We start from the raw sequence: 22,785 nt of genomic DNA on the forward strand, positions 1-22,785 counted from the left end.
AAAAAAAAACAAAGGAACAAGAAAAGATAATGTACAATATCACCAAAGAAGTTAAACATAACATTTTATAAAAAGCAATAAAAGTTACTGCTTTTTAGTGACATTCATAGATACTTATGCAGTCTCATTTAGTCCTCACAATAATCTCACGAGAAAAAACACTATTCCATGTATGGTTGAGAGGCCGTATCAAATACAGTGTGGGTTCTGGAGTCAGACTGCTTGGATTCAAAGGCTGAGCTTTAGCACTTCAGCTGCTTTATGACTTGCACAAGTTACTTAACCTTTCTCTTTCCCAGTTTGTTTGTAAAATGGGTATAGTGTAGGTATAGTGCACCTATTTCTTAGGGTTGTTCTGAAGATGAATATGTCAATAGCACATAAAACAGTAAACACTCAGAAGTTAGTTACTGTTATAAATACTATTGAGCAAACTGAGGTTCAAATGGCTTAAGCAACTGTGCAAGGTCAGAGGCAAGCATATGATTAAGCCATACTCGGAGCTTGGGTCAGTTAGACCCAAAGCCTGTATTGCCTCATCTAAATCTACGAAAAAATGCTGGGACAAGGAAAGTACAGGACTGTATCTTATGCTACTCCTATGGTACCTAGTTTGGTGTTATACAACTGAAAGTAATAAAATATTCTGTCATTCAATTAGCTAAAAACTTATATACTACTTCAAAGTGTATCCATGAATTTTAAGTTATAGCAGGGCACAGCTTTGTTTAACATTGACTATAACAAGTTAGAAAAGAGAGGTTCTTTTATAGAGGTTAAAGTTGTGACCTAAGTAATGATTATGAAATCTTGGCAATATATTTTATAGTGGATTCGTCTTTCTTCTACAGAAATATTGCAAGTTCCACTGTGATCTGGAGGACAAACACAAGGTTGTAGCCCTTGGAAAATCACAATTACATAAAATTTCAGCTTCAACAAATTAATTCAATCAATACTCTGGTGACTAAATATCATTCTATAATAGAAGTGGAATTATTCTTTTGAAATATACAATATAAAAATATATTCAATGGCTCTAGAGAAAAATCTCATTGAACCCCTAGTTTTAATATACAGTTCAAGTATCTATTATATAGTCATATGATATATGTGAATAACCTAAGTAAATTTCTAATCCAAATAAATCTGAGTAATGACATTTTCAGCAAACTTCCTTATTTATAGAGCCTACGTAGACTTCTTTTTTCTTTTTAATTTTTTATTTTTTTGAGACAGAGTCTTGCTCTGTCACCCAGGCTGGAGTGCTGTGCTGCCATCTTGGCTCACTGCAACCTCTGCCACCTGGGTTCAAGCGGATTCTCCTGTCTCAGCCTCCTGAGTAAGTAGAATTACAGGCGGGTACCACCATGCCCAGCTACTTTTTTTTTTTGTATTTTAGTAGAGATGGGGTTTCACCATGTTGGCTAGGCTGGTCTCACACTCCTGATCTCAAGTGATCCACCCGCCCCAGTCTCCCAAAGTGTTAGGATTATAGGTGTGAGCCACCACACCCGGCCCTAGAACTGAAGTGACACTTCTGAACACTTATTTTAATCTATGAATTTCTAATAAGGTATGTAAAAGCCTCCTGTCAAATTATGCAAAAGGAGATTAAAAGAATTATCTAAGCAAGTTAATAAAATCGCTATTGTAAAATACTTAGATGGGTAAAACAGAACAGATTCGTACATAAATATATATAAGAAGAAAAACAAGAAGACGAAAAACAGCTTTGTGACCAAAATAATAAGAAAAAGACTGTTTTCTTCAAGGCTTTGAAAGATTTTTATTTAGTTCTGACAATGGCAGTATGTTATTTTTGTCACATGATTACCTCATTTACTCATGTCATCTATTTTTGTAACTGTTCAAAGTCACATTTGCTTATTCAAGGAGTTTATATTTGAATGAGATTGCTATGCCAAAGTGAACTAGAAGGTTTAACCAAGGGCCTGGCAACTTTTCTAAGGGCAGCTGGATTCCCACACCAATAGCACTGGCAGGCATTTCAGCTAACCTTAAGACTGTCTTACCTCATTCTTTAATAGATGCCTGAATTTACTGCCCTGTAATCGCCAACTTCCCGCTCCATTGAGACACCCCAGTGGACACTGGGTTGTTGACATCCGCACCACTGATTCAAGGCTGGAGCGGGTAATCTCCCTATGAGGAAAAGGTAAGTTTGTTTTTATTCAATGTGGAGCAGATCTCTAAGGTTTTCTGATTTACAACCTTCTTCATATCCCAGAAGATATAAAATAAAAATACAGTGTAACTTCAATGATCTGAAATGTCTGGTTATAATTATGTTATTGACCCATACTTCTTTAAGTATATTATAAACATCGCTGTTGAGCCTAACTTTTGATTATCTTCATAAAGAGAACCCTAAAGCTTTCTGGTATCATTCATAGAATTCAAATAACTGAGGTTACACTGTATTGAAAACCTTAGAGAGTCACCAGTCAAAATGTTAGTCAAAATGCCTGCTAATGTTTATGTGCTTGGGTATCCAGCAGCTCTGAGTAATGTTGAGAGGTACTGGTTAAATGCATTATAGTTCTATTCACCTCTAGCTCGGCTCATAGCTTAATGGCTACTATCCTGCTGTAGTCATGATATAACTGATTGGAAAAAGACCAATTGAAAAGAATATTTTAAAGACTAAGGGACATGAAAATTTAAATTTTAATGAAAATTAAATCTCACATTTTGGTAACATTTAATCCCTATAGAAAGAAAAGATCCCTGTCTAAACCCATCTATTTTCACTAATTTAGCTATAGGAACAATCATTTAAAAATACTAAATATATCTACTTAGTTGACAAAAGACTATTTAAAATGGAAGAAAACCAATAGTTCCAGCAAGTGATATGGCAGCTATAAGGATAAAAGGCCATAAATCAGAAAAGGCATAGATGAATTAAATATAATCATGCAAATCGAATCACTTATAGATAAGAACCTGGGAGAAATCTGGCTTCTGGAGAGACAGAAAAATAATGAACCAAAAAGGATTATTTATGCCATCTGAAGTTGACTGTTACTCATTACCACAGACTTGTTGCTGCCTCATATCAAAATGATATTCCTTTTGATAGGCAAATCGCCACCAAAATATAAATTTTAGCTGAACTCAGCTAGTTGCTTCAGGATTAGCCTTATAAATAAGCAGAGGATGTAATGGATGTGCTGTGTATGTTTTATAACTTGGGTGCCTCTGCATTGGGTCTTCTGCTCCCAAATAACAGCAATGATGATCTACTTCAGCAACACTATAAAGCAATCAATTCTTAAAACAAAAGATCCTCCTAACTCTTTAAAATTTTTCCTCAGTGAATCATACATAGCCCAGGAAGAAGACAGCACTATGGATGACATTGCATTAACCAACAGTCCCACTTTCTTAAGAATTGTGAGAGAAAAGGAGTAAATCTGGAGGCTTTTGAAAAGAATGGTAAACTGACAGAAGATTAAATGTGAGGGTGTTAAGGACAAAGTCTGCTCTCTCTCGTTTTTTATTTTTTTCAAATTTGACTAAGGTAGCTATCTAAATTAATTTTAAAAATTCCTAAGAGTGGTTGTCAAACATCACTGATATTATGTCCTCTGGGTTTTTATTTATTACCACATGCCCCATTCCTCATTCATAGACCTTATTTGATGTGTTTTGTTCCCAGTAAACTAAATGTGTTTTACAATCCTATCACAAGGTTATCATGAAACCTAATTAGACTGCTCTAACATGTGGAAAACCTCAGATGAAAGGTACTATAGAAAGATAAAGTATTATTGTTTAGATATATAATATGTAGTTACATCTCTTGACACTTACATTCTTGTATTGCTAGTTTTATTTACTATGACAGACTTCCCACTCTGATCAACATTGTGGTCTAATCCAAAGTAAGCGGCTACTCTGTGTAATAGCATCCTATGGTAAGATGTCATTGGGGGGAATTTTTTACGTGGAGACCTAGAAGCACAAGAAAAACCAATTTAGTAAGTCAAGGAGAATGGTGATGACAATTTCTTTTCTTGTTAAATGTCAGGACTTACTCATTATTACCAATGAAATCTAAAATTTCTTGTTCCAATTTCAACAGCATCATTCTGTCCCTGAAACAAAGTATGAAGACTCTTATATGTAAAACTTAGCAATGAAGTAATCACAAACATCAACAGGCTATGATTTATACAGCTAAATTTTACCCCTTAAAAACTATACATTCATGACTATTCCAATCTTGATGCTAGAATATTTATTAATGTTTTAAAACAGTAATGTTTTAAAACAATAAAAGATGATTTTTTTTAGTTTAACTTTTTATTATGTAAGCTTTCATACATACACTAATGTAGAGAATAGTGTAATGAATTTTGATGTACCCATCACCCATTTAACAATCATCAACATGTGACTATTATTAAATTCATTTTTTTTGTTGATAAATAATGAAGGAACTTAAATGTATTTTGATCTACTAGGTATTACTATATTAGAGTTTGCTCTGTGAATGTATGGATAATAAGAGCATTTTAGTTTTAATTTTCTCATTCAATAAAGTGGAGAGCAAACAGAAAAACAGACATCTTTAGTTAGGCTCATGACTGTTATCATACTGAACACCATAGAAACAGTACTCAAAAGAACATGCAATGCCAGTAACAACAGGAATACTCCTATGGAAATCCAATAGGAGTATGTAGATGGGACTACAGCAAAGAAGAATTAATTATATCACTAACTCAGAAGAAGAGGACATTTCAATTCATTCTATAAATTGCTATTATATATTTTAAAATTTTCCCATAAAAATGTAAGTGAACGAAAGACCTCCAACATATAAAATAAATAGGAACTCTAGGGAGTACCTGTACGTGCTCCTTTAGATCACTAGAGTCTTATTTAGTGCACTTAGGCTGCAATAAATTAATGGCATCACTACCCAACGGACCTCCTTGCCCACACACCAAGAACATGGCTCCAGATTTTTCTTGTGCTAATTGGAAATTTCATGTACATGTGAAAAAAAAAAGTAACTTACAGAACCTTAAAGCTAGAAGCAGCTTAACAATTCATTCAGTTTTGTCTTCCAAAGTTTATAGATCAAGAAAATGAGGCCAAGAGGTTAATGATTCCCTAAAATAGACACTATGCAGTAGATTACTCTCAATTTTAATAGAGGAATTGGTACAGCCCCTGATTTGGTCATCTGAAAGTCTACACATCAGACCTGTGTTTGATTCTCCTCCTATATTGCAAAAGTTTCACAAAACTAAGTAATAACTTTTCCCTCATCATTAAAATACTTAACTATACATTTTTATATTAGTTTAACAAAATCAAGAGAAAAACATGTCTATCTGGTGATTTAAAATCCCAACCTGAAGACATAACTACATTTTAATAAAAATTATAGCAATATTCAGTTTTGTGTCCAAACCTGCTTTTCCTTTAGTATTTCCCATCTCAGTAAGTGGTACCATCTTCTACTCAGTATGATACTAGAAGCATGAGATGTTTTTTGATTTTTTTTTTTTTGAGAGAGCTTCTCTCTTGTTGCGCAGGCTGTAATGCAGTGGTGCGATCTTGGCTCACCACAATCTCTGCCTCCCAGGTTCAAGCGATTCTCCTGCCTCAGACTCTCGAGTAGCTGGGATTACAGGCAGCCGCCACCATGACTGGCTAATTTGTTATTTTTAGTAGAGACAGTGTTTCTCCATGTTGGTCAGGCGGCTCTGGAAGGTTTTTTTTTTTTAATCATCCTTTTCCAAATCCTCCTGTACAGTTAATTACTACTGCAAATTTTATCTACCTTTGATCTATTTTTCCACTGCCACAACCCTGGATCCAAGTAATCAGGACTTTTGGCTTGAATACTATAGCAGGAGTTTACTGTCTCCCTGTGTCTTCTCTCATCTTTTCTAATCCATTCTACATGAAACATGCATAACAATCTTTTAAGAACACATATGTGATCACAAACCACTCCCTTGGTTAAATCTATCACAGGTTTCTCACTGCTCTTAGAACTAAACACAAGGCAGGCATTACCCGGTCTTCATCCAGCTCCGCCTCTTTTCCTGACCTGAACTCATGAAACTTACCATCCTGGTTTATTTCTGTATTTGCCCAGCTCCTATCAGGTACCTTGAACATGATGTTGTTCCCCCTTTGTTGAAACACATTCTTATATTCTTTCTTGGAATTGTTTCTTTCATATTTTAACAGCATTTATCACAATTACTGTCATATAGTTCTTTGGACTATTTGTATATAAAAGGGTTCAACAAATATATTTTGTATGAAATAAGATAGTATCCAGAAGGTCTTTTAGCATTCTGTTTTTTTAAATTTTGGGGGAGGGTAAAGAATTTTCACTTCCTGAAGTTTTCCCAACAAAGGATTTATTTACTAAACTATAAGATCCTCTTTCGGGAGGAGATCCAAGATGGCCGCTTAGGAGGAATTCGGGAATGCAGCTCCGAGAGAAAGCACAGAGGGTGAGTGGACGCCGTATTTCCAGACTGATTTTAACTGCCCACAGACCAGGAGATTCACACGCAGAGAAGCCACACGGGTCGCCAGCACTGCTGGCGCTGCTGGCTTGAACGGCACAGCCACTGGGCCGGCACCCTGAGGCAACGGCTCACTGTACAAAGTGAGAGAGTCTGAGTCCCCTATAAGCCAGCAAGGGGAGCTGAAACGGGGAGCCAGGCCAGCGCCACGAATCTCAGAGCCGCGGCTTTAGCCAACACAGCGGCTCCGGAGGCAGATCAGATGAGACGGTGTCCCCTCTTACCCAGCAAGAAGACCTGAAACACAACTGAAACCGGGACGGTCCAGCTCTGTGGAGGAGGGGCGTTCTCCATAGGCACCCTGCTGTTCTCTACCAAGGCAATCCGCCACTACAGAGACTCCGTCACTACAGGGGCGGGCCAACATATCGGAAGCAGTTCTAACTACACCCAGAAGTTCACACGGAAGCTGGGTGGAGCCCACAGCAGCTTAGCGAAGCCTCTGCAACCTGAGTGTGACTAGGCTGCCACCTTGTGGGCAGGGAAAACAGCAACCGCACAGAGGAACATCATAAAACCGTAACTCCCTGGGACAGAACACCTGGGGGGAAGAGCAGGGGGTTTATGAGTTCTGCCACAGCAGACTTAAAATTACCAAAATCAGAAAGACAACAACTACAAAGTCAACAGGTGGATAAATCCACAAAGATGGGAAGAAACCAGTGCAAAAAGGATGAAAACACCCAAAACCAGAACACTTCTCCTCCTACAAGGGATCACAACTCCTCACCAGCAAGGGAACAAGACTGGATGGAGAATGAGTGTGATGAAATGACAGAATCAGCTTTCAGAAAGTGGATAATAAGAAACTTCCGTGAGCTAAAAGAACATGTTCTAACCCAATGCAAAGAAACTAAGAACCTTGAAAAAAGACTTGACGAAATGCTAACAAGAATGGACAACTTAGAGAGGAATATGAGCGAATTGATGGAGTTGAAAAACACAACACGAGAACTTCGTGAAGCCTGCACAAGTTTCAACAGCCGAATTGACCAAGCAGAAGAAAGGATATCAGAGGTCGAAGATCAACTCAATGAAATAAAACGAGAAGGCAAGATTAGAGAAAACAGGGTAAAAAGGAATGAACAAAGTCAACAAGAAATATGGGACTATGTGAAAAGACCTAATCTACGTTTGATAGGTGTACCTGAATGTGACGAAGAGAATGCATCCAAGCTGGAAAATACTCTTCAGGATATTATCCAGGAAAACTTCCCCAACCTAACAAGGCAGGCCGAGATTCAAGTCCAGGAAATACAGAGAACACCACAAAGATACTCCTCTAGAAGAGCAACCCCAAGACACATAATCATCAGATTCACCAGGGTTGAAATGAAGGAGAAAATACTAAGGGCAGCCAGAGAGAAAGGTCGGGTTACCCACAAAGGGAAGCCCATCAGACTCACTGCAGATCTCTCAGCAGAAACCCTACAGGCCAGAAGAGAGTGGGGGCCGATATTCAACATCCTTAAGGAAAAGAACTTTCAACCCAGAATTTTGTATCCAGCCAAACTAAGCTTCATAAGTGAAGGAAAAATAAAATCCTTTGTGAACAAGCAAGAACTCAGAGAGTTCATCACCACCAGACCAGCTCTACAAGAGCTCCTGAAGGAGGCACTACACATAGAAAAGAACAACCAGTACCAGCCACTCCAAAAACACACGAAAAGGTAAAGAGCATCAACACAATGAAGAATCTGCATCAACCAAAGGGCAAAACAGCCACCTAGCACCAAAATGACAGGATTGAATTCACACATAACAATATTAACCCTAAATGTAAACGGACTAAATGCCCCAATCAAAAGACACAGACTGGCAAATTGGATAAAAAGCCAAAACCCATCAGTGTGCTGTATCCAGGAAACCCATCTCGCATGCAAGGATACACAAAGGCTCAAAATAAAGGGATGGAGGAAGATTTACCAAGCAAATGGAGAGCAAAAAAAAGCAGGAGTTGCAATTCTCATCTCTGATAAAATAGACTTTAAAGCAACAAAGATCAAAAGAGACAAAGAAGGACATTACATAATGGTAAAAGGATCAATGCAGCAAGAAGAGCTAACGATCCTAAATATATATGCACCTAATACAGGAGCACCCAGATACATAAGGCAAGTTCTTAAAGACTTACAAAGAGACTTAGACTCCCACACAATAATAGTGGGAGACTTCAACACACCATTGTCAATATTAGACAGATCAACGAGACAGAAAATTAACAAGGATATCCAGGACTTGAACTCAGACCTAGAACAAGCAAACCTAATAGACATTTACAGAACTCTCCACCCCAAATCCACAGAATATACATTCTTCTCAGCACCACATCACACCTACTCTAAAATTGACCACATAATTGGAAGTAAATCACTCCTCAGCAAATGCAAAAGAACGGAAACCATAACAAACAGTCTCTCAGACCACAGTGCAATCAAGTTAGAACTCAGAATTCAGAAACCAACCCAGAACCGCACAGCCTCATGGAAAATGAACAACTTTCTCCTGAATGTTGACTGGATAAACAATGAAATGAAGGCAGAAATAAAGACGTTCTTCGAAACCAACGAGAATGAAGACACCACATACCAGAATCTCTGGGACACATTTAAAGCAGTCTCTAGAGGAAAATATATAGCAATAAGTGCCCACATGAGAAGAAAGGAGAGATCTAAAATTGACACCCTATCGTCAAAATTGAAAGAGCTAGAGGAGCAAGATCAAAAAAACTCAAAACCTAGCAGAAGACAAGAAATAACTAAGATCAAAGCAGAATTGAAGGAGATAGAGACACGAAAAACCCTTCAAAAAATCAATAAATCCAGGAGCTGGTTTTTTGAAAAGATCAACAAAATAGACAGACCACTAGCCAGACTAATAAAAAAGAAAAGAGAGAATAATCAAATAGATGCAATAAAAAATGACAAAGGGGATATCACCACAGATTCCACAGAAATTCAAACCATCATCAGAGATTATTACAAACAACTCTATGCACATAAATTAGAAAACCTGGAGGAAATGGATAAATTCCTGGACAGCTGCCTCCTGCCAAGCCTAAACCAGGAAGAAGTCGAAACCCTGAATAGACCAATAACAAGGTCTGAAGTCGAGGCAGCAATTAAGAGCCTACCACCCAAAAAAAGCCCAGGTCCAGATGGGTTCACAGCCGAATTCTACCAGACATACAAAGAGGAACTGATACCATTCATACTGAAACTATTCCAAATAATCCAAAAAGAGGGAATCCTTCCCAAATCATTTTATGAGACCAACATCATCCTAATACCAAAACCTGGCAGAGACTCAACAAGAAAAGAAAACTACAGGCCAATATCCATGATGAACATAGATGCAAAAATCTTCAATAAAATAATGGCAAACCGATTACAACAGCACATCAAAAAGCTTATCCACCATGATCAAGTAGGATTCATCCCGGGGATGCAAGGCTGGTTCAATATACGCAAGTCTATAAATGTAATTCACCACATAAACAGAACCAAAGACAAAAACCACATGATTATCTCAATTGATGCAGAGAAGGCCTTCGACAAAATTCAACAGCCCTTTATGCTAAAAACCCTCAATAAACTAGGTATCGATGGAACGTATCTCAAAATAATAAAAGCTATTTACGACAAACCGACAGCCAATATCATACTGAACGGGCAAAAACTGGAAGCATTCCCTTTGAAATCTGGCACTAGACAAGGATGCCCTCTCTCACCACTCCTATTCAATATAGTACTGGAAGTTCTAGCCAGAGCAATCAGGCAAGAAAAAGAAATAAAGGGTATTCAATTAGGAAAGGAGGAAGTCAAATTGTCTCTATTTGCAGACGACATGATTGTATATCTGGAAGACCCTATCATCTCAGCCCAAAAGCTCCTGAAACTGATAAGCAACTTCAGCAAAGTCTCAGGATACAAAATCAATGTGCAAAAATCACAAGCGTTCCTATACACCAATAACAGACTTAAAGAGAGCCAAATCAAGAACGAACTGCCATTCACAATTGCTGCAAAGAGAATAAAATACCTAGGAATACAACTAACAAGGAATGTAAAGGACCTCTTCAAGGAGAACTACAAATCACTGCTCAACGAAATAAGAGAGGACACAAACAGATGGAGAAACATTCCATGTTCATGGTTAGGAAGAATTAATATCGTGAAAATGGCCATACTGCCCAAAGTAATATACAGATTCAATGCTATCCCCATCAAGCTACCAATGACCTTCTTCACAGAAATGGAAAAAACCACCTTAAACTTCATATGGAACCAAAAGAGAGCCCGCATAGCCAAGTCAATTCTAAGCAAAAAGAACAAAGCAGGAGGCATCACACTACCAGACATCAAACTCTACTACAAGGCTACAGTAATCAAAACAGCATGGTACTGGTACCAAAACAGAGATATAGACCAATGGAACAGAACAGAGGCGTCGGAGGCAAAACAACATATCTACAACCACCTGATCTTTGACAAACCTGATAAAAACAAGCAATGGGGAAAGGATTCCCTGTTCAATAAGTGGTGTTGGGAAAACTGGCTAGCCATATGCAGAAAGCAGAAACTGGACCCCTTCCTGACACCTTACACTAAAATTGACTCCAGATGGATTAAAGACTTAAACATAAGACCTAACACCATAAAAACACTAGAAGGAAACCTAGGCAAAACCATTCAGGACATAGGCGTAGGCAAGGACTTCATGACCAAAACACCAAAAGCATTGGCAACAAAAGCCAAAATTGACAAATGGGACCTAATCAAACTCCACAGCTTCTGCACAGCAAAAGAAACAGTCAATAGAGTGAATCGGCAACCAACAGAATGGGAAAAAATTTTTGCAGCCTACCCATCTGACAAAGGGCTGATATCCAGAATTTACAACGAGCTAAAAAAGATTTACAAGAAAAAAACAAACAAGCCCATTCAAAAGTGGGCGAAGGACATGAACAGATACTTTACAAAAGAAGACATACATGAGGCCAACAAGCATATGAAAAAATGCTCATCATCACTGGCCATTAGAGAAATGCAAATCAAAACTACATTGAGATACCATCTCACACCAGTTAGAATGGCAATCATTAAAAAATCTGGAGACAACAGATGCTGGAGAGGATGTGGAGAAATAGGAACACTTTTACACTGTTGGTGGGAGTGTAAATTAGTTCAACCATTGTGGAAAACAGTGTGGCGATTCCTCAAGGACCTAGAAATAGAAATTCCATTTGACCCAGCAATCCCATTACTGGGCATATATCCAAAGGATTATAAATCGTTCTACTATAAGGACACATGCACACGAATGTTCATAGCAGCACAGTTTACAATAGCAAAGACCTGGAACCAACCCAAATGCCCATCGATGATAGACTGGACAGGAAAAATGTGGCACATATACACCATGGAATATTATGCAGCCATTAAAAACGAGGAGTTCGCGTCCTTTGTAGGGACATGGATGAACCTGGAAACCATCATTCTCAGCAAACTGACACAAGAACACAAAATCAAACACCACATGTTCTCACTCATAGGCGGGTGTTGAACAAGGAGAACACATGGACACAGGGAGGGGAGCACTATACATGGGGGTCTGTTGTGGGGGAGTGGGGGGGGACAGCGGGGGGGTGGGGAATTGGGGAGGGATAGCATGGGGAGAAATGCCAGATATGGGTGAAGGGGAGGAAGGCAGCAAATCACACTGCCACGTATGCACCTAAGCAACAACCTTGCATGTTTTTCACATGTACCCCAAAACCTAAAATGCAATAAAAAAAAAAAAAAAAAAAAAAGATCCTCTTTCATCCAAGTTTTTTTTTTTCTTTCTGAGACAGTCTCACTGTTGCCCAGGCTGGAGTGCAGTGGTGTTATCTTAGTTCACTGCAACTTCCGCCACCTGGGCTCAAGCGATTCTCCTGTCTCAGCCTCCAGAATAGCTGGGGTTATAGGTGCGCACCATCATGCCCAGATAATTTTTGTATTTTTAGTAGAGATGTGGTTTCACCATGTTGCCTGGGCTTGTCTTGAACTCCTGATCTCAAGTGATCTGCCCACCTTTGCCTCTTAAAGTGCTAGGATTACAGGTGAGCCACCGTGCACAGTCTCATCCAAGTTTTTGGGGTTAATTTATCTTGAGACAGTATTTTTAGTAACTTTTATAATTTACATATTGCCTTATTGTAAAAAAAAAAAGACAAGAATCAAAAGCAGTGGCCGGGCGCGGTGGCTCAAGCCTGTAATCCCAGCACTTTGGGAGGCCGAGGCGGGTGGATCACGAGGTCAAGAGATCGAGACCATCCTGGTCAACATGGTGAAACCCCGTCTCTACTAATACAAAAAAAATTAGCTGGGCATGGTGGTGCGTGCCTGTAATCCCAGCTACTCAGGAGGCTGAGGCAGGAGAATTGCCTGAACCCAGGAGGTGGAGGTTGCGGTGAGCCGAGATCGCGCCATTGCACTCCAGCTTGGGTAACAAGAGCGAAACTCCGTCTCAAAAAAAAAAAAAAAAAAAGAATCAAAAGCAGGCAACTAGCTGGGTGCAGTGGCTCACGCCTATAATCCCCGTACTTTGAGAGGCGGAGATGAGTGGATCATCTGGGGTCACGAGCTCGAGACCAGCCTGACTGACATGGAGAAATACACGTCTCTACTAAAAATACAAAATTAGCTGGGCGTGGTGGTGCATGCCCGTAATCCCAGCTACTTGGGAGGTTGAGGCAAGAGAACTGCTTGAACCTGAGCGGCAAGGTTGTAGTGAGCCGAGATCGCACCATTGCACTCCAGCCTGGACAACAAGAGCAAAACTCCGACTCATAAAAACAATAAAAAGCAGGCAACTTATTTGGAGTTCATAAAACAGTACATTTATATTGATTTTCTGTGTTTGAGCTAAACAGCAGGTATAAGATATTTTAACTGTTCTTCAGTGAATATACTGCCACTGAAATTTCCACTACTTCCATGAAATAACATAAAATCTAACAATTTTACTAGCCATTGATACAAAGTTAAGCTTTCTCTCCCTTAATATGCAGATCTATAGATTGCAGAGGATTTTTAGATTATTATCTGGGCCACTTATTTTTTAAAAGATACCTTGCTTTTAGTAGCACTTTTTTTAAAAAAAAGAGACAACTTTCCTGAGGTCTTAAGATTTGTACCTTCTGCCTTTTATCTCACATTGTAGCTTAAACAAGCTTTCAAATTTTCAAATCTGGAATTAAGGTTAGATACTTTTGTAATAGCCATAAGTTAAAGGCTAATAATCCTTTATAGGGGCCCTACATATGAGACTCAAACTAAGAGGTTTACAAATTACTTTCTTAAAGTATATTGATATTTAGTAGGTGAGCCAAAACCATCCAAAAGTAGGCATAAAGTAAAACTTCTATCATACAACCTTTAAAATGAAGTGATACATGCTGTTTATTATTAAAGAATAAAAAAAGCTAATTAATAAACAACTACTAAAAGCTAAAATGAAGGGCTAACAATCTTTCAGTTACTAGTGTTCTAGTCATTATTCCAGAAGTAAATTTTGGAGAAAGAGGGAACAGCTGTTATACCAGCGGCAAATTTTTTTTTTTTTTTTTTGAGACAGAGTTTCGCTCTTGTTACCCAGGCTGGAGTGCAATGGCGCGATCTCGGCTCACCGCAACTTCCGCCTCCTGGGTTCAGGCCATTCTTCTGCCTCAGCCTCCTGAGTAGCTGGGATTACAGGCACGCCCCACCATGCCCAGCTAATTTTTTGTATTTTTAGTAGAGACGGGGTTTCACCATATCGACCAGGATGGTCTCAATCTCTTGACCTCGTGATCCACCCGCCTCGGCCTCCCAAAGTGCTGGGATTACAGGCGTCAGCCACTGCGCCCGGCCCTCACCAGTGGCAAATTTTAAAAAGCAGAAAACAGTAATGCTTCTGTTTGACCACCTTCCACCCAATGTTTTATATGCCCTTGGTCAAATCTCTGCAACAGGTAAGAAATAAAATGACTTAAACAATATCTGCAATAAAAACGACTTTTAGAAGATATTTCAAACAGCGAACAAATACATGATGTTCCCTAGAGCAAAACAAAATACTTAAAAAATATCCATTGTCAGAATTAATCCATGGGACTGTTTTCCTGTTAGTTACATAATACAGTTATCTGTACCATCCATATCTCTACATATAAAATTTAAACAATATGGCTAAAAGCAACACAAAAATAGGTATAAAATTATGTTAGTGAGTGTAATCTTTATCAACAACACCTTCAGGTTCCTAGGTTCTAATTCATTAATGACTGTATTTAATAGGATAGCCTCTGAAAATATTGCAGACACCCAGAAATTCCAGTTAACTTATTAACACCTGAAATTTAGTTTATTTATTGGGCTATGAACAAGATAATGAAGATTTAATGCTATGAAAAAATATTTTTAAATAAAAGTGATCCAAAATGGAAAGGTTGACTAAATTTTCGTATCACTAAAAATAAATCTGCTTAACATCTAGTAGAATTCTCCAGGCAATATTCAACCCCAAAAGCTCAGTGGGAATTTGCTTTACTTCTAACTAACTGTGTACCAGGTATATCTGGAAATTAGCTGTATGCTTCACTGAGAGAGAATACCGAGTCATTTATTCAGCAAACCTTATTTCTCACAAAATTTAACATTAGCTTCAACTTCCTAAACCCACAATGACATTAATAGTAACTTATACATTAGCCATTATGTGAATTATTTACTTGTATATACATATATTTTTTTTAATTGAGATGATGGAATCTCACTCTTGTTGCCCAGGCTGAGTGCAATGGCGTGATCCTGGCTCACAGCAACCTCCACCTCCCGGGTTCAAGTGATTCTCCTGCCTCAGCCTCCTAAGTAGCTGGAATTACAGGCATGCACCACCACACCTGGCCAATTTTTCTATTTTTAGTAGAGATGGGGTTTCTCCACGTTGGTCAGGTTGGTCTTGAACTCTAAACCTCAGGTGATCCGCCTGCCTCAGCTTCCCAAAGTGCTGGGATAACAGGTGTTAGCCACTACGCCCAGCCTCATGTGTTTATTTGCTCAAATAAAAATGCATACACAGAAGGAATAAAAAAACCTATACATGGTAAAATATGGATGAATTTTAAAAACATTACGCTAAGTGAATAAAAGTGAGTCATGAATGATGACATATTATATAATTTCATTCATATGAGATGCCCAGAACAGGGAAATCTACAGAAACAGAAAATAGATTAGGGTTGGGATCATCTGTTATCACTATTATTATTATTACTATAGCATAGGAATAGCTACAATGCATGAAGTTTCTTTTTGGGGCAATGACAAAGTTCTAAAACTGTGGTGATAGTGCTTCTATCTGTATATTGAATATACTAAAAACCATTAAACTGTACAGCTAAAAAATGTCTATGTGGATAACTTAAAAATGTTTGCATCAGCTGGGCACAGTGGCTCACACCTGTAATCCCAGCACTTTGGGAGGCTGAGGTGGGTGGATCACCTGAGGTCGGGAGTTCGAGACCAGCCTGACCAACATGGAGACACCCCTATCTCTACTAAAAATACAAAATTAGCTGGGCGTGGTGGCATATGCCTATAATCATAGCTACTTGGGAGGCTGAGGCAGGAGAATTGCTTGAACCCGGGAGGTGGAGGTTGCGGTTAGCCGAGATCATGCCATTGCACTCCAGACTGGGTAACAAGAGCCAGACTCTGTCTCAAAAAAAAAAAAAAAAAAAAAAAAAAAAGTTTGCACCTATAGAGGAAAAATACACAATCAAAACATAATTTGGAATCCGTAAAAATTGATATATAATCTTTGCTCTTTGCTGATGTTTTTCCCACAGGTTTAGAGAGAAAAAAAAAATCTGCCTGTCTAGGTTCTTGTTTTACTTATACTAGCTATGCATTTCCTACCTTCCCACTTATTCCTCAACCCACTGAATTCTAGTTTCCACCATCCTATTCCAAATGTGAAATAACTTGTTAAAATAGCCAACAACTTCTAATTTCGGAATCTAATGAATTATTTTTGGTACTTGTGTTGGAAAACCTCTTTAATCATGTTTTCCCTCTGTTCTCACACCAACACAACAATCAACACAGAAGACTTCCGTGACTCCCAAAATGTGGAGATTTCTCTCCACCAGCAAGCACACAAGCAATTCTGCAGTGGACACCAGCTGGGTGTCCTCCAATTCACTTCTGACACTATATACCTGGAGACAGTGTCAGATCCTACACTTTGAGAATCAGTCCCTGAGACTGCCCCACTTCAGACACCAGTTGCAAATCTAGGCCTCTGGACCTACTGGCTTCAAGTTGGGGTTCCCATGACCCCTGCTTTGAATTCGATTAGTTTGCTGGAGTGGATCACAGAACACTTATATTTGTTGGTTTATTATAAACGATACAGATGAAGAGACGCATACAAGGTATAGGGGAAGGGGCATGGAGCTTGCAAGCTTTTTCTGGGGCCTGCCATCCTCCAGGAACCTCCATGTATTCAGCTATTGGAAGCTCTCTGAACCTGTCCTTTTGGGTTTTTATGAAGGCTTCATTATGTAGGAATGATTGTTAGTGGAGATCAACTTGACCTTCATCAATCTCCTCATCCAGGAGGTTGGGAGCAGGGGCTGAAGTCCCAACCCTCTAATCATGCCTTTGTCCTTCCAGTGACCCGCCCTATCCTGAAGCTCTGTCAACATTAGCATACAAAAAGACAGCTCTTTGGAGATTATAGGCGTTTTAGTTGTACTCTAGGAAACAGGGACAGAGACCAAATTTATATATTTCACAATCTTACAATACTTCTATTTTCATATCCCTCTGTTATTTTATTTTAATTAATTAATTAATTTATTTGAGATGGAGCTTTGCTCTTGTTGCCCAGGCTAGAGTGCAATGGCCTGATTTCAGCTCACTGCAACCTCCGCCTTCCGGGTTCAAGCAATTCTCCCGCTTCAGCCTCCCAAGTAGCTAGGATTACAGGCATGTGCCACCATGCCTGGCTAGTTTTTGTACTTTTAGTAGAGATGGAGTTTCATCATGTTAGTCAGGCTGGTCTTGAACTCCTGACCTCAGCTGATCCACCTGCCTTGGCCTCCTACAGTGCTGGGATAAACGGGCATGAACCCCTGCGCCGGGCCCCTCTGTTATTTTCTGTGAAATTGTTTCCTTTTGGTTGAGTTCCAGGACAAATGTTTTCAGGATTCCTCTGCAATCTCTCTGCCTTTAGACATAGGGTCCAGGCTGGAGGGCAGTGGTGAGATCATAGCTCAGTGCAGCCTCAACCTCCAGGGCTCCAGTAATCCTCCCACCTCAGCCTCCTGAGTAGCTGGCATTACAGGCATGTGCCACTGTGCCCCCGTGCCCTGTTTTTGCTATCTTTAGCACTTGGCCATTCTGTTCCAGTCTACTGTCCCCATTGCCTTTCCATATACAAATGATCATCAAGTCCTGCTATAGTATTTTCTAAATATCTTTCAAATGTGCCTTTTCTTCTCTATTCTTCTCTGTGGTCTCCTAGCCACTCTCTTTGTTTACAGTTATCTCTGCCAAAATAATCTTTCTAATACACCAAAGTAATCTTTCCAAAACACAAATCTCATTATGGCATGGCCCTATTTAAAATCCTGTAAATACTCCTTAACTTAGCATGCCATACTCAGTATTTCTTCATAGATGCACTAATGGCATTTCAAGACAATTTTTCATTGTTCATTGCTGTTTTATAGGTCTTTTTAGCATCCCTGGCTTCCCAATAGCATGCTGCACTCACTGGAACAGTCAAAAGGTCCCCTCACATTTCCATACTGCCTTAGGGTATTGGTATTATTCTATGTTGAGGACAGTTGGATATGACCTATGTTTCATTACCTCACCAGTCCCATTACCATTACTGTCTAGAACAACTTGCCATATGCCTGTGAGAGCCAGAGGGTACGATCTTATCCTTCCTTAGATATAACACTTCCTCTCTCACAGCTATGCCTTGGCAATCCTCTAGTCTCTATCTGGGATGCCCTTCCCATGCTTCTCTGTATGGACAGCTCCAATTTAAAACACTTTTTTTTTTTTTTTTTAATAAAGAGGCCCCATCTTTTTAATTATTTATTTTTAATTTTTTAATTTTTTATTTATTTATTTTTTAAGATGGGGTTTCACCATGATGGCCAGGCTGGTCTTGAACTCCTGACCTCAGGTGATCCACCCACCTCGGCCTCCCAAAGTGCTAGGATTATAGGTGTGAGCCACCACGCCCGGCCAAAACACTCTTAATTCAAGATTCAGGTTAGGCACTACCTTTTCAGTGACACATTCTGGCCATCTTGACCCACACATTCTCAAATTCTTTCAGAGGTTGGGGCCCTTCTTTGGCTATTAAAGCACCTGTAAACCTCTTTTACATTTGTTCTATTTTAATTATCATGTCTTTTTCTAGTATAGAGACAGTGAATACTGTACGGTCAGACTTTTATCTCATTCCTTTTCATATCTACAGTGTTTAGCACAATGCTTGGCACACGGTTAGAGCTGTTCAACAGACTCATAAATTTATCTTTCTGTTGAGACTACTGAGGAATAAACTTGAATTGAAGGAAAAAAAGTCAAGCAGAGTTGCCTATCTTCTAACTCCATACCTATAATCCTTCAGCTTCTATTACAGAGACCACTTTCCTTTTTGGTAATTCTCTTTCACACTGATATTAAATACAAAACAGAAAGTGAAGATAGTACTAAATACAATACATCTGAATAAAAACAGGTTATCTTAAAGCAAGACTGTATAAGAGATGAGCAACTCTCATATCTTCTATGCACCTATATCTAGTGACATTATTTTATTTTTATTTAAATGTATGTCAAATACCTACTACTATGGAAAGCTAACATTTAGAGGAAGATTTCTTCACCTTGGTATCTTTCACTCCATGCAACTATTGGTCAGATAATTTGCGGGTAGTCATTTTTGTAGGGAGAATGCCTCAAAGTGGTTATGAGTTGCCAAAAAAGTTAAAAATTACTAATTTAGTGATCTGACAAAATTAAAGATTTCACAATTAAAGTACTGACTCAAATAAACACCTGAAAAATCTTTGGGTTGATGGCTTATAAACTCAGCAAGAAAGAACAAAAATTTTGCATTTAAAAAGTTCAAAAACTAATTATAAGTGAATACGCTAAGTTCTTATTTGGTTGAATGCACTATGGTGAGATATTTTTCTTTTTTCTCATGATTAATGGTATATACCTAACTAAATTAAGAGTCTAAATATCTTAGTGATTTTGTGTTTCCCAAAATTCGTACATCATGGTGACATGCAAAATGCAAAAAGATTATATATGTGCATATATTAGACCAACATCTTTGCCCTGAAAAACTAAAATGTTTTTGGTGTACTTCAAATATCTGCAGTCTTACTCTAATACTCTAACTCAATAATGAAAACATATATAGCAAAATTATGGCACTCTAGAAGCAATGGAAACCTTATAAATTTAATTTTTACCTGGGATTGTTTTTTAATGTATTTACTAAAAATTCATGTAGATCTATGCCAGTTGAATCAGTGTATTCTTGACTGGAATCTAAAAAACAACAACACAAAAACCCAGTATAAAGTTGTTTGAAAACAAATCCCATTTCCTTTTACATATGATGTATATCTTATATAAAACAAGATGCCCCACATTGAAAAAATGACAAAGTAGGAAAAGTTACAATGGACTCACATGACAATCTTTCTATTCTGATCTAATATGCATGACAAGAGTTTATATAACTGCATGTCCATGCACATTCTTAAAAAAAATTAACCTCTCATATGTGTCTATTTAATTTCCTCTAAATTCTTTAAAGATCCTTTTATATACTCACCACATCCTCATGTTTAAAATGCCTCCATGGGTAAAAAATTTAAATGATTTACATAATTAACTACATTTGTAGCAAATTAAGACAGCTTTGTTCAGATATGAATACAAATGGAGGCAATAATTTGGAGGTAGATCGAAATTTTAAATGTAAAATAATTTTAGATTTTTATCAGATCTATTAAAAAAAAGGCTTGCCTTCAAAATACTTTCAAATATTCATGCTATCTTCTCCTTAAATGTAATATTCTTATACTATTTATAGTACTGGCCAAAGTAACTGAGTTTTTAAATTTAAAAAGCATTTCTATTGATCTGCAGTCTACAATGTTAAGATTATAGTGAAGATCCTCCAAAATTAAGAAAAATAAACATTCTGTTTCCAAGAATATTCTTACTGGATACACTTACTCATTATGGTATAAGCTCTTGGTATCGTAAGGAATTAAAGAGTGATAATATCCTCAGTGGAATCAATATATAAATTATAATGACTCTAGTATTTTACTATGAGTGAGGGACCAGTAAGAGTTAAGATGTTTACCTTCCTCAATGTCTGTTATGTGTTGCAAATTTTGGCTGAAACGTCTTACTGATATATAAAATTGTGTTAAACAATTTTGCCCAGATATCACCTTTCCATTCTGTTCTGTATCATTTTACATAAAGATATATATAATTATTTGAGAGGTAAAGGATGGAATCACTAATAGCAAAATTATTTAAAAAAAAAACAAAAGAACTGCAAACCTCTTGATAACATTTTTCTGGGCAACTTATCACTGGCCTTTTCTTTTTCTGCTTCATCTTTTGAGGGCCTCTCTTCTTTCTCAAATGATTGTGTTAACTGGATCTGAATTTTCTCCTGTTGGAAGGCAAAGTCGGTTATTCAATGAAAATACAACATAATTCATTTAATACCACACATTTATATTTTTTTGAGTAACACAAAATTGTACAGAGGAAAAAGATTATTTTACCAAACTGGAATCTTCAAACTCAAAAACAACTTAAAAATACCACTTTTATCAAATACTTTATATAAAATGTTAAAGCTTAGTGTTCTGAGTTGAATATACCAATTAAAACATATTCTCAAGTTTATTTTAGAGAAACTAACTATTTCCTATTATAGTTTAAGTGCATCAACTTGTAAAATCCCTGGAGGATGAGAACTCAGGTCTTCTTAACCTACTTTTGCAATGAAGATGCCAAGCAAAAGCATAATTATCATCAAGCGTGACAATACAAAGGTATAAGAGTCAAGGCAATGATTAATAAAAATTAGGTTTCTAAGTAGCCTTTATAATCACACACTCCTTCATTCTCCTACCATATAAAAATGTAAGTACCAAAATTTCCAAAATAAACGGCACACAACTTTATTTCCTTTTTGAGATTCATACATCACTGTTAATCCTTCAATCACCACAAAGTTGTTTTTAGAAAGATTTCAAACAAGACTGTATCCTTACAGATATGTAATGTTTAACTGTAAAGTAACCACATTCTATAAGGCTGAAATGGAGAACTAATTCACATTTTATTTTAAAAGCAATGTCATTACATACAATTCCAAAACCCAAAAGGATTACTAGAAATTAATCCACACAGACAGAAAAGGTAAAAATCATGTATCTTTGTTTACTTAGGTAAAGTTACAAAGAAAGCTATAATAAATTCTCCATCAGTTTTAAAGAAAAGGTGTAGCCTATTTTTAGACTAAATTATACTGTTGTTCTATAGTCATGAAAACCATGAATCAGACACATAGATTTTTTTTTTTACCCCAACAGGACTACTACCTGCTATTTTCATCTCTTATTTCATCATACCAGTTCAAATTTGTGTTCATAATATAGGGCCAATGATGCACAATGGCAGTTTTCACTAAGGTGACAAACATTTGCTTTATGTACTCGCTCTGTCTTGTTTACCAAAAGACACTGGCAAATTCCTTACAGTCATTAATCAGTAAGTAATTTTTCTTATTGTGATTCATTTTCCAACCTACTTTCTTTACTGTTTTCTTAACTGTAAAACAGGTATCTAGAAATGAATCCCAGAACTATTTTTCAGAAGTATAATACTCAGTTTTCCTGACTTGTATCTTCTATTCTGGTTACCCAAGAGGAACTCAATGAAATCCAGGCTGGGAGAAGAGATTTCACACTATCTCCTCTTCGATCTTCACTAAAAGGCACTTCCAGTGAGTAGCAGATTTCATTTCTAAGCTCTCCTCAAAAAGCCATATGTTTTAATTACAGATATTAAACTATTTTATCAAAATGAAT

General features: G+C 37.6%; 1 protein-coding gene across 13 annotated transcripts in view; it reads right to left on the bottom strand.

Moving 5' to 3' along the window:
* The window catches only part of R3HDM1 (R3H domain containing 1), a 123,068-nt gene that overhangs the window by 83,984 nt on the left and 16,299 nt on the right, over positions 1-22,785 (bottom strand). For 12 of the 13 annotated variants that reach the window (XM_064382811.1, XM_012468470.2, XM_012468464.2 and 9 more), the window contains 4 exons: positions 21,242-21,356; positions 20,128-20,206; positions 4,065-4,124; positions 3,841-3,981 (listed from right to left, as the gene is read on the bottom strand). In XM_064382811.1, the coding sequence (XP_064238881.1) occupies positions 3,841-3,981; positions 4,065-4,124; positions 20,128-20,206; positions 21,242-21,356 (395 nt within the window). Of the gene's footprint in view, positions 1-3,840; positions 3,982-4,064; positions 4,125-20,127; positions 20,207-21,241; positions 21,357-22,785 lie in introns of those variants that run through there. The other variant, XM_064382810.1, reaches the window with a different exon arrangement.

This window comes from Aotus nancymaae, unplaced genomic scaffold (genome assembly GCF_030222135.1).
Source record: "Aotus nancymaae isolate 86718 unplaced genomic scaffold, 86718_ANA_hifiasm-v0.15.2.pri h1tg000029l, whole genome shotgun sequence".
Taxonomy (NCBI): domain Eukaryota; kingdom Metazoa; phylum Chordata; class Mammalia; order Primates; family Aotidae; genus Aotus; species Aotus nancymaae.